A 12,507-nucleotide genomic window follows, 5' to 3' on the forward strand; every position below is an offset into this window, starting at 1 on the left:
AACCTCTTGTGGATAATATTGGTCGCGAAAGCCTACGTGTTAAACTGACTTTTCAAATTATTGACCGCACGCATCTATAACCTACAGCAGCAGCAGCCCTTGAAAGGATGTCCACATAGTAACAGTTTGTAGTAGGCTGGACCACATCTTGTCGTGGGGTGCGTTTGTCTTTCAAAGGTTCTCGATACTGCAGACCTCCCCTTGAGCTCCCCCCCCCCATCTCAGAGCTGATGGTTTCACCCGCGCTTGGCCTTGCAGAGGCAGCTAGCCGTGCCATTGTGGAGTTCCTGGAAGATACGATTGGAGAGGATGACAACCCAGGCTGGAGGCTTCTCACAACCATCAACCTCTTGTCTGGAACAGGGCAGGTAGAATGAGCTCGCACATTCCGCTTGTGCCGGCACCTCACAGCAACCTAACTTGTTTTAGTTGATGCTCAGATGCGATTTTTTTAATGTGTCGGTTTAAAAGTATCAAAAATGTTTTGGTGTTGGCAAAATTATTGGGTGTTGGGAAATCATATCTAGTGAAGGCTTTGAACTCGTCATGGTTGGCAGGTGTGTAGTGATGTACCCCCCTTTGCCGTTGATGTGAAGAATTACACACCTTGTGGCTGCTAAGATCAACACTAGATTTTTTTCTCTAAAGCAGACGAGTTTCCTGCACGGAAAAATATATATAAATTTAAACTCCTCATTTGCGCCCGTGTATTTATGATACATGTACTGGAAACATACTGTACGTGCATTTCTGTGACGTTTTGCATAAAATTAAGGCTCTATTTGGCAAAGCACCGTGGCACTATTGTATTATTAAACAGAGCGTGGGTGGATGGTTGCATTCACTCTGTTGCTCATATAAACTGGCACAGTTGCTACGATGGAGGGTCAGGCAGGCTAATGGATGCAACCCAACTGTAATGGAAAATAAAATGTGAAAAGCTGCACCATTTTATTTCTCGCGCAAGAGGCTGGATGCCCATTTTATGGAGAAAGGGCCTTTTTGTCAGACTTGTCAAGTCTAAAAAATAACCAACAACAAAATGTATAAAAGCACAACGTTGCACAAAAAAATAGGTCTTCTCAAGCAGTATGGGAATCGGGCCCATGGAGGTCACGTAACTGATCGTCGAACGAATGCGGCTTTCGCAGAAAACGGTGGACTGCATGACAACGATGTCGCTGCCTTCCACCCTCGTCAAGTGTCTGTACCTCTTCTTCGACCTCCCGCCCGCGAGCCGTTGGGAGGGCGACCCGCGGCCCGACCCTGTCGCCCTGGAGAAGCGGGTCAACCTCCAGACGCTTTTCGTGCAGGTGCTTGGGGGCGTGGGGAGGGCTTGCTCGAAGTTCCTGGTGAGAGCGGTGTTAATGCCACCCGCAGGTGCCTAGCAGCACAGGGATGGCTTGCTCGAAGTTCCTGGTGAGAGCGGTGTTAAAGCCACCCGTAGGACCCTGGCAGCACAGGGAGGGCTTGCTCGAAGTTCCTGGTGAGAGCAGTGTTAAAGAAACCCGCAGGTGCCTTGCTTAAGTGATTCCAGTGCGATGCGATGTCTGGGTGTAAGTGTCAATGAAAAAGCAATAGGAATATTGTCAGAGTACGGCAATTAAAGGCTGCGTCTGAAACTGGGAGTTTTGTGTGAGAATTGTTATTTTCCCCCTATGGTTTTCACTCATCGCAATCATTGTCACTTTCAAAAATACCATAGCCACATTGATGCTTTGATGTGGCAATTCAATGACAGCATTGCTGCAGATAACAATTGAGATGGACAATGTACGTAATTTTACTCTGAAAGAAAGCTTATTTTCTGGACAATGAGATTTTGTGGGTGATCAGGTTTTTTTCCAGGTTAACCCTTAATTTCACATTTCAAACATAATACGAAACATTTAAAATCTCATTCAAACCAAAATAAAACAAAAATTGTGATCACCTCCTCTAAAAGTATACGATATTTCAGAGTAAATTTTTGTCTTTCTTTACAAATTTTTTTTTTTAGGATTGTGTCGTTTTAACACTGAAACGTTTACACCATATTATCCCCTGATTTTGTTTCATGATACTTACTCAAAGGTCTTTTGTAAAATGTTACATATCGTCTCGATCTGCTCTCACTTGTTAAGATAACATGACGCGCGAGTGTGCGAGAGCTGCCTGCCCCCGATCGCGCTGACGATGACGGGTTCCGTGCGCGGCAGATCCTGGTCCGGCTGTGCCGCTACCCGTCCCCAGCGGAGGAGCTGGTGCAGAAGGACGATCTGGCGCTGCTGTTCGGTGCCGCCACGTCCTGGTGCCCCCCGCATAACCTGGCGTGGCGGAGGAGTGCCGGTGACGTCCTGCGGGCCGTGTCGCGCCACGGCCTCACCAACAACGTAATCCGATACCTCCACGGTGAGCGCCTCCGGCTGGGCCTTTTCCCGGTCTTGCATCCTTGCTTGCTGCACCTGTCCTGGTTTTTGCCAAGATTGTCCTGTTTTTGAGGTTGAGGTCATTGCCCTGGGAAATGTTTAAGTCTTCCCAGGATTATTATTGGCATTTTTTTTTCAGTTGGGTAGTAATACACCACTCAAGACAATGCATTAACATATATATGTCCTGTCTTCCGGAAATTGTGAGATGTTCTTTCTTTGATATAAATGTTCTTCCTTTGATATAAAGAAAGAACATCTGAATAAAAACTAAATAACTTTTGTATATATATATTTATCTGGCATGTGTCCCAAGCTAAACGACAATAGATTGAAGCTCCGTTAATAATAAGACTAAAGTTACACCCGTGGGCTCCATTGCAGAAACCCATTTGACCTCACAGCGACATCACTCAAATAAAAATGTTATGCAAAGCCTTGCGACGAGCGTGCTCATCGAGCCGCGAGGAACGCCAACCAAGCGGCCGATGCACAACGCGCCTCCTATGAGCACGGTCGGCTACGTACGGCGCGAAAGACGTTCAACGTACGTACACAGTGACGTGTGGCCGCGTGCGTCCCGTGTGCTTTGCGCGTCGCGCGCGGCGAGCAGAGAAGCAGTGCGTGGCACGCTGCGTGCACACGGCGCTCAAGACGCCCGACCTGTCGGCGGCCGAAGCGGGCGAGATGCTCGTGTGGCTCGTGTGCTTCCTGCGCGACTCCAGCGAGGCCTCGCCCATCCTCATGGACGACTTTGCCGACTGCCACGGATACCAGGGCCTCACCGACTTCCTCCTCAGGTGCCCCCTCCCCCCCCCCCCTCCGTTTTATGCTTCCATCGAGGAAGCAAAATCACCGGTTCGCATGGACGATGTAACGTAGCGTTGGCCACACCACCCCCTCATGTTCAATTCCGGCCTGCCTGAAGTGCTCACTAACAGCGCTTTCACTTTGAGTCTATGCAGTCTACGTAGGGCACATTCGTTTCTTTTACGTTCTTTTCGCGAGCGTTCGCGGGCGTGTTTGTGTCGGTTGACTTGAACAGCTGCTCGCTAACGGCACTTGTCCCGGCAGCCAATTAGAGGCTGTGCGCGGGATCGTTGTCTTTACGTGCGCGAGAGCCTTTCCTTCGGGCTGCCCGGTTGTTTGGCCGCCAGGCTGGAGGACTGCGAGGGGGAGGAATGCAGCGACACGCTGCGCGACCTCATCATGCTCGTGGCGTCGCTCACCACGTGCGGGGCTACCGAACTTCGCGCGACGACCGGAGGCAGCGCCAGGGCCTTCGTCCTGCCCGGCTTCATCCTGCCCCAGCCGTCTGGGAGGGGTAAGGTAACGCCCAGTGCCACCATTTCCCTCCTTGCCCTCCCCTGCCGTCACTCTGTGCCGTTTCGCCGCTGTCCGTTCCACCCATTTAAAAGTTGTCCCTTTATTCACCGCTGTGTCATTACCACACGTCACTCTGCCCGCTTAATAGCGGATTAATGATGATGGCCGGGACGATTAAGGCACGGGAATCGGTTCTGTCACAGAATAATGCTGTTGATGTGATGTTAATGGTGTTGTTGTTCCTGGAAAATGGTTTCAGTATAATGAAATAATATTGTGTAATTTATTTCCTGATTCACATTTTAATGAGGCAATTTATTTTAATTGGTAAACTAGGGAGACCGTGACCTTAACTGTCCAGCATGGGACTGTGGCTGCTTAATTCACACCTGTGCAAAATTCATCCAGAATTAAGTGCGGCTACGGGGTGGACTGGTGGCGCAGTGGTTAGTTCACTGCACTACAAACTTGCCATCTGAGTTCGATTCCTAGCCATGGCTACGTGGAACCGGTCCTCGGATGCCCATTTCACCAATCCACTCTGACCAAAAGGATGAGGGATGTTCAAACAACCCTCATGCCTGAATGGCATTGGAATACATTGATACAGCAGTGGATTGACAAAGTCCTGTACTGTAATACTTTATAGTTTTGATTATAAAATGCATTGCCGTTCGCATGAGAGATTTTTTTGTACCCCTCCAAGCGCCCATCAGTTTCCCCTCGCCGTGTCAACGCCGTCTCCTTTTCGCGCAGGCCTCAGCGTGCGCAACGTGCAGGCCTTCTCCGTGCTGCAGTCGGCCTTCGTGCGCTCTCACGGCGAGCAGCTGGCGCGCGCCACCCTGGACGCCATGGCCAGTGTCTACATGTCCGACCGCGCCAACTACTTCATACTGGCGTCGCAGGGCCCCGGGGGCGGCAACAATGGCGGCAACAATGGCGGCAACAACGGCGGCGTCAACGGCGGCGTCAACGGCGGCACGGGGGGCAAAGGTCACGAGGCTTCTGCCGCCCTGCACGGGAAACCGGCGTCGGCGCAGACGCGCTACTTCGAGATTCTCGACTACGTCGTGTTCCAGCTGCGGCACGCGCCGCGCGCCGAGTTGGCCGGCGTGGCCGCGTCGCTGCGCGCCAACGCCGGGGGGCCCTCGCCGGGACCGCTCGGTGCGGCGGCGGCGGCCGCGTTGCTGCGGTTCGCGCGCCACGCCCCGCCCATCTTCCGCGAGGTCTACCGAGAGGCGGGCCTGCTGGAGGCACTCGTCGGGGGCCTGCACCACTACGCCGCCTTCCTCAAGAATGCGGAGGAGCGCGAGGCAGCCGGAGGAGACCGTGAGCTTCCCCCCCACGCCCCGCCTAGTTTGCGAGCCGTGCAGCCCTCCTGTGCAAATATTGAATCTCCCTGTTCTCCCTTTTTCAATTCTACTCGTTACTGAGTACTTTCCCGCACGTTCAATTGTCACGGTTGGCTACGTACGGTGCAAAAGAAGTCCAACGTACATGCATACTTGTCACATCGATGATGAAGCAGCTCCACTGGACGCGCATTACAGCTTTGCTATAACATCGGTATAAAGTCCTCCCAGTTAAATTACACTGCTCTCTGTCCACCTTAATCTAGATTTGTTACTTTTCCTCTTGACCATATATCACCAGCGTTCTACCAGGTTATGCATGTCACACCTGGCTATGACCAAGATACTTTAGTTTTTGTCTTTCTCTTATGGTGTACAGTCTGACTTTATCACTTCCGTTGGTTCTGCTTGCTGGGCCACGGAATGCGTCACGGTCTTGACTTGTTTGCCAGGCACTGCATCTCTGTTGTTGTAATGACGAGTTTGTGAATGAGGTTAGCGCATGCTTCATGTGAATACTCAATTTGTGTGAAGTGTAATGTGTGAAATATTTTGACACTTTTTTTGTCTGTTTTTTGTTAAGTAATGTGAATTACTTAATTTGTGTACAATGTGCATTTGAAGTAAATCAGGTGTCTTAGAAATCAAATATAACTTTATTTTCTCTATCTGTTAACGTACCGGTACGTCAATGATTTGTTTTAATGTTCAGAGTCTGTGGGTGTTCATGGACAACTGAGGGAGCGGTAACGTTTGCCGCCCCCTCAGGCATTGTAGATGGATCAATCAAAGAGTGGAGTGAGTACGCATGCTTGGTGCTCGAAACCCTGACCATCATCTTACAAGGATCCAACACCAACTCAGGTACCCGAGCGTGTTCCAGCAGCAGCAGTACCAAACCGCGCTCACAATAACATTGCCATTGGCACTTTGTAATAAAATATAATGTCAAAAATAAATAAATGACACAATGTGTTGGATGTGAAGGCGTTCCCCATTCCATATCAGTCATGGAGGTTGTTTGACCAAACTTCAACATGCTGGACAGTGTCAGTTGGTAAAGGGGAGAAGAGGCTTAAGGTCGCTTTAGACATCACTAATGTTAGCTTGTGGCCTGGTATCTAATTCAGGTCAGCCGGGTCAATAGCGAAGTGCGCTAACCGCTGCACCACCACTCTTTTCCCGTGTGTCGGGTAACTTCCCCCAAACAATGACCTCTTTATCCCCACCAATTGGAATCAAGATCATCCGAATCAAGATGATGCACTTCTGCGGCCGTCTGGAATGCTCTTCCTTCCGATATTAGGAAAGCCACTGGAGCTCTTCACTTTTAAATCGAGATTGAAAACTCCTTTGTTTAGAACTGCTTTTTTGCGTCTAGTTTGTTGTCCTTCCCCCGCACCTCCGATTAGCACGGTCGTCTACGTACGACGCGACGAGAGCAGTTCATCCTACGTACGTGAGAACACGCCGCGTACCAGGCGCGCACGGAGGGAAGAGCGTTCACACCCCGTGCTGATCGCCGCCGCGGTATGTTGTCGCCCTGCCCTGCGCCAGACGTGTTCCGGGAGTGCGGCGGGGCGCGCAGCGTGCACGCGGTGCTGCGGCACCCCGCGGCGCGCACCCGGGCCCTCGCCCTGGAGCAGCAGCTGCTGCTGTCGGCACGCGGCGAGGAGGAGATGATCTCCATGCTCAGCCTGGCCAACTCGCTCGCCACCGCCTCGCAGCTGCGCCTCCGTGCCGACATCCTCGCCGTGAGTCCGCGGCCCGGGGCGGGCGAGCCGTCCGGGAGGAGGTGGAGGGAAATGAGAGGAATAACGGGCGGTTGTTTACGCCTTTCCAACTAACTGTGAAACGTTTACGCGTTAGCTGCTGCCCGTGTGTCCGTTCGTCCACCCATAACAGGGTGGGGGCTGAGTGGAGGCACTATAACGCTCATAACGATGATTCAGTCAGAACTGATCTCGGGCGTAGTTGTACCGCTGTTAATGGACTCGCATTGAAATCCACAAAATTTTGAGACGCACATCAGAGAAAAAAGGACAGTTACAAATTCATGAACGTGTCTTGCCCTGAACAGCACCCAATCAGCTTCAATCTTGCCAATTAAAGACTTCCCGGGGACAAACACGTGTTGAAAAGCGTTACGGAATCCATATGTACTTGTTATTTTTGCCAACTTGTTATATCGTCTAAATGCAACCGCACGTTCAAAACACTGTGCGGACGCTGTGGGGGGGTCCCTGCCCCGCTGACGTCATTGAAGCAACAGGCCCTGGGAGAGTCCCCACTCCACCGGTCCACAGCCGCACCTCGCTCCTACTCCTCTGACATTAACACAGGGCTGTGTAACAGGTCCACGGGTGTGTCATAGGACGCGCGACGCTTTAGATTCGCCGTGATTTAGGCTTTGAAGCCGCCGTTGCCGCTTGATGGAGGCTGCCTCCTTCCCTCGCTCGCTCGCTCGTTCGCTCTCTTTCGCTGATCAAGCTCACCGGGGGGTAGCGTTGCTGCGGTTGTTTCCGTTTTGGGTCTGTGTTGTTCTCTCCAACATACAGGGTGTCCACAACGTCCCATTGCCCCCCCCCTCCGTGACATTTCGCAGCGCCATCACATTCACAGCATTTCACTTTGGGCTCTTAATTATGCAGAGGTCACCGTCGTTCTCACGACATAGGAATATCTTCTTGGTTCTTTACCGAAAGAACCAAGAAGATGAATCCCTGCAGTCACGAAAGCTTTACATCGACATAGGAGTCATCTACGCTACATTCTGTTGTTCCATCTTGCTCTCAGGCGCTCCTGGGCGTCCTGCGCGAGAGCCACCGGTCGCGCCGCGCCTTCCGCCGCGTCGGGGGCTTCGTCTACCTCCTCTCCATGCTCGTGTCCATGGAGTCGTCCCTGTCGGCGGGCCAGTGCGGCAGGGAAACCCCGGAGCGGACCGCCGAGGTGGTGGAGCTGACCCGCACGACGCTGCACGCGCTCACCGCGGCGATGCGCTGCGAGCCGGCCAACGCGCACTACTTCCTCACCGAGATCGGCTACGAGAAGCTGGCCGACGCCTTGCGCTTCCTCGGCTGCTTCGCCCAGACCCGCGACTTGAACCCTGCGCTGGTGCCCGCGTGCACCCCGGAGCAGGTCTCCTTCTTTGCCGAGCTGATGGAGGCCGACTCGGAAGACGGCGTCGTCGGGGACTCGTGCCCTCCGACCCTCGTGCACTGCGGCCGCGTCTTCAGCCACCTCTACAAGATGGCCACCGATTCGTTCGACCGGTGAGGCGTTCGTGGAGCGCAGCTCCGTTAAGAATTTTAATCCTGCGCGTGAGGGTCGTGATAAAGGTTGTTTTTTTTCATGGGCTGGATCGCGTAAATGTCACTGTGTCGTTTACCCACCACCACCACCACCACCACCCGACACAGCCAGTTAGTAAGGTTTGTCAGGCAAACAAAACGTGCCAAATAGTAACGACTGGACAGTAAATCCAAAACATTTACAGTTTGAGTAGAATGGTGCCTGGGATTGTGTAAGTTCATTAGAGCAGGTTTGGGGCACTACAGCAAATCTATTTAACAAGTTAGACGTTTCGACTACAGAAATTGCGGTCCTCATCGGAATGAACTTTCCCCGCTTTCGCAATGGCATTAAGTACACAACTCAATCTACACTCTGACCCATGGAACCCACTGCATTCGTAGATGCCTGTCTACAGATATGGGTGTGGATTCATATCTATTTTTGTTATATTCAGGTGGGTGGGTGGGGGGGGGGTGGGCACGGGTGAGACGGTGGGGGTGGAGTGATTGAGGGGAGATAGCGATGGATGGCTTTGTGTGTCCGCGGGGACCCCATCGCGGTGTTCGGGTAATTTCAGGCCTGGGGTCGATACGATCCATATTCTTAGGTTTTTCCGGTAAAGTCACGTAGGTAAAACATCAAAATTAATGAAAATAAAATAAAAACAAAAAATCACGACGTTTCGGAGGCAACACAAGTCTCCGTCATCAGGTGGGACCGTCACAGCCAGATTTTATTTTATTTTCATTAATTTTGATGTTTTACCTACGTGACTTTACCGAAAAAACCTAAGAATATGATTCCTTGCAGTCACGAAAGCTTCAAATCTAGAACGATACGATCCACTTGCTGTTGTTGAAACGTCTCATTTGACGTAGAAAGACCGCAGTGTCCAAACCCGTCGTGAATGTTAATTCGTCGTGAAGAAACGTTTAGCAGGGGAGCCGCGTCAATATTATTGGGAGGCCCTGTTCTAAACGCTCATGGAAAATATGTGATCGTGGTGGCAAGGGTTTTCTACCGTGATGTTGGTATGTAATGGCCTACTCTGTTAACAAAGAAACAAATGTGATGCGAGACCTATTGTCCCTTTAGAGGCTGGTGCGCACACTGATGATATACCGTGCAATTTAGTTCATGAATCAGTAATCAATCACATGCAATTTGTTTTTGGTATGTTAAATATTAGCAAGTGCTAATTAATAAATATCAAGCCAGTGGTTATTAATATTCATTTATATGAAGCAATTTGGCTGAAGTGGTAGCACAATAATCAGCGCTGTAATCAGCGCTGTAATTAGCGCTGTTATTAGCGCTGTAATTAGCACTGTAATGAGCACATCCTGCTTTGAAGCAGGCTGCCGAAGTTTGATTCCCAGCCACGGCCAATATCAGTAGCATGTAACTCTTGAACAGGTCCCGGGTAACCTACCTACAACCGGCACCGATCAGTGGGGTGAAATGTGGTCAAAAAAACTCCCAAGACTGCCTTGATTGTGGGGAGAGACCTTAATCTAACGTGTAGATTGCCAGAGCGTCGTAGATTTTTTAAGTCCCCCACCTGCATGCACAAGCTGTAGAAGTTTGAAAACAGGATAATTTTGCGCTTTTGAAGTCTTAAGCCAGATATTATATTTGGTTGACTGCTGGCGTTAAAGATCCTGGCAGCTTTGCATGGGATAAAAATGTCCCAAATAATATTGCGTCTTTACTCAAAACAAGCCCTATATTTAAGTTATACAAAGGGTCAACAATCCCCATGTAACGCATGAGTACTGTGTGGGCCAAATGTTGTTAGTGGGCACTCAGATACACAAATTCACGTGATTATTAAGTAAATGGCAATTGATAATAGTTGTTTTACCCTTCTATCTGGCAACAAAACCGATACCTTTTTTTACAAGGAGTCATGTTTGCATAGACCACAATACCTGCAGTCATAATGCAAACAAAAAACATAACTCTGATAATGGATGCACTGTCCTTGAAGTTGATTGGTCCACACCCGAGACAGCTTTACTTAGACTAGGCTCTAAGGAAAGCTGTCTCTATCAGAGTTATGTTTTTTTTTGCATTATGACTGCAGGTATTGTGGTCTATGCAAACATGACTCCTTGTAAAAAAGGTGTCAGTTTTGTTGCCAGATAGAAGGGTAAAACAACTATTATCATATATTTTTACTGGCAAATGAGGTTCCAATGGTGTAAATGGCAATTGTCATCGGCATGCGGAGAATTGAAATTCTTTATCTTCTGTACGCGTGGAATTCATCACATTCCCTTTCACGCCTCTCCAGTTTGGCCGTTGTTGCCGCGTCTCCGGGTCCTAACAGCCTTTTGCTTGCTCTGGGTCTGTCGCTTCATCGCGGGCTGTGATGGCCACTTTCTCCTGTCTCTGTGCTAGCATGTCTGTTCTGGAAGCATGGGCTGACGGGGAGGGCACTGTTCTTCCTTCTCCCTGGGCCTCCCCATCCCCTCCCAGAACCAGGTACTACAGGAATACAGGGATTATGGCCTCTTGAGCCGATGTCCTGTATATATAAAAAAAACAACTAACCGCTTTTTTGTTGCTGTTGTTTTCAAACTCTCTTTCGCTGATCAAGCTTACCGGGAGGAAGCGTTGCTACGGTTGTTTCCGTTTTGGGGTCTCTGTTGTTCTCTGCAACGTTCAGGGTGTTCACGACGTGCCGTTGCCCCCCCCCCATCACATTTCGCAGCGCCATCACATTCACAGCATTTCACTTTGGGCTCTTATTTGTCCAGAGGTCACCATCGTTCTCACGTCAAAGAATAATCTCCGCTACATTCTGTTTAAAATTTTAGTTTTCTCCGCCGTTATGTTATCTATATTGTACATCGCATACACGGTCCTTTGTCAACCTAATGCTTGATGAGGACCTTCCCATGCCTTGTGGGTCGTGGCGGTAATATGACCATCCCTCACCGTGCTGGTCAGTTGAGTGTGGGGGGGTTAGTGAAGGTGGAGAGCATAGACATGGAATAATAGTACAGTACAACAATAGGTTTTCCTGCACTGCTCTCTGTTGCTGCCATTGTAACAAATGCAACATAGTTTTAAGCATACATACAGACTCTGGTAACATCGGGGCTACAGGGCATCGTGGATGTTATAAAGCCATAGTTTGTCAATTCATTTCTTAAAACCGAGGTTTCTTTGACATTTCCCGCAACACCACGCGCACATGTCTGGCATTCCCTGAGGGAGTTGATTTATCAGCCAGTGCTGGAGATCACCAAGTGTTCACCGTGCGCGGGAGCAGGTTGATATATTATAGTGGGGACAGCAAATGAAATTGGTGGGGGGTGAATGGAAGCTGAGGAATTAAGAGGATGGAGTAAACTAAGGTCACCAGGTTCATAGCACAGTGCAATAATCACTGTGTCACCACTATATGGTTTGGTAAATGTTATTAGTGCGAGAGAACTCCACCTTGACCTTTTATTCAGTTTGTTGAAATTGAAAGCCCTTAGTTGAGGCATCTTAAGAGGTTCCTTTCGCTGTGGGAATGCACGACCACATATGTGGAACTCCTCCCAGCTCACTGTACCCACTGACTTCCCTAACCCTTATTAAGTCAAATCCTGGACCTTTTCTCTGAGCTGTTATAACAGTTATAAAATCCCACAGCTCATGTCTTAAAGGCAACGATCGATACAAATGACACCATATAAAACGAGAGAGAAACAACTCAGAAAAAATACAAATTGGATGATAAAAATATGACAATAAATTAAACAAATCTTCAAACGATGTCCCCCCCCTGAATTGTAACGCACCATTAAGCACTGGGGCAGAGTGGTGATTCACTGCTTTCCTAGTCTTTCTCTTCATATCAGATTCACTTTGAGCTATTTTATTAACTTTATGCATTTTCACATTCCTTTGTTTCAAATCCATTTACACAATCGGTTTACTTGTGTACCCTGCCTGCTCTTCCCATACAGCGTCTTGATAAATGCTCGCTGTGAATCCACGTCTTGTTGCACTGTATTCCTTTAGCCCTTACGGTCGTCCAGGTGTGTGTAATATCAGCAGTTTCTGCAACCACGGTAAATCTCAGTGAAATTTCACATACCTCGATTGTCGGTGACGTGCTTGGTCCCAGC

The 12,507-nt window shown here is 49.6% G+C and overlaps 1 protein-coding gene across 7 annotated transcripts in view; it reads left to right on the forward strand.

Annotated features, from left to right (window-relative positions):
* The window catches only part of LOC144934140 (WD repeat and FYVE domain-containing protein 3-like), a 137,858-nt gene that overhangs the window by 22,973 nt on the left and 102,378 nt on the right, over nt 1-12,507 (forward strand). For 6 of the 7 annotated variants that reach the window (XM_078859611.1, XM_078859612.1, XM_078859613.1 and 3 more), the window contains exons 4-13: nt 259-368; nt 1,152-1,313; nt 2,199-2,391; nt 3,022-3,208; nt 3,566-3,732; nt 4,491-5,063; nt 5,855-5,950; nt 6,644-6,840; nt 7,883-8,358; nt 10,784-10,867. In XM_078859611.1, coding sequence (XP_078715737.1) covers nt 259-368; nt 1,152-1,313; nt 2,199-2,391; nt 3,022-3,208; nt 3,566-3,732; nt 4,491-5,063; nt 5,855-5,950; nt 6,644-6,840; nt 7,883-8,358; nt 10,784-10,867 — 2,245 coding nt within the window. The remainder of the gene's footprint in view (nt 1-258; nt 369-1,151; nt 1,314-2,198; nt 2,392-3,021; nt 3,209-3,565; nt 3,733-4,490; nt 5,064-5,854; nt 5,951-6,643; nt 6,841-7,882; nt 8,359-10,783; nt 10,868-12,507) is intronic. The other variant, XM_078859618.1, reaches the window with a different exon arrangement.

The sequence above is a fragment of the Lampetra fluviatilis genome, chromosome 9 (genome assembly GCF_964198595.1).
Source record: "Lampetra fluviatilis chromosome 9, kcLamFluv1.1, whole genome shotgun sequence".
NCBI lineage: Eukaryota > Metazoa > Chordata > Hyperoartia > Petromyzontiformes > Petromyzontidae > Lampetra > Lampetra fluviatilis.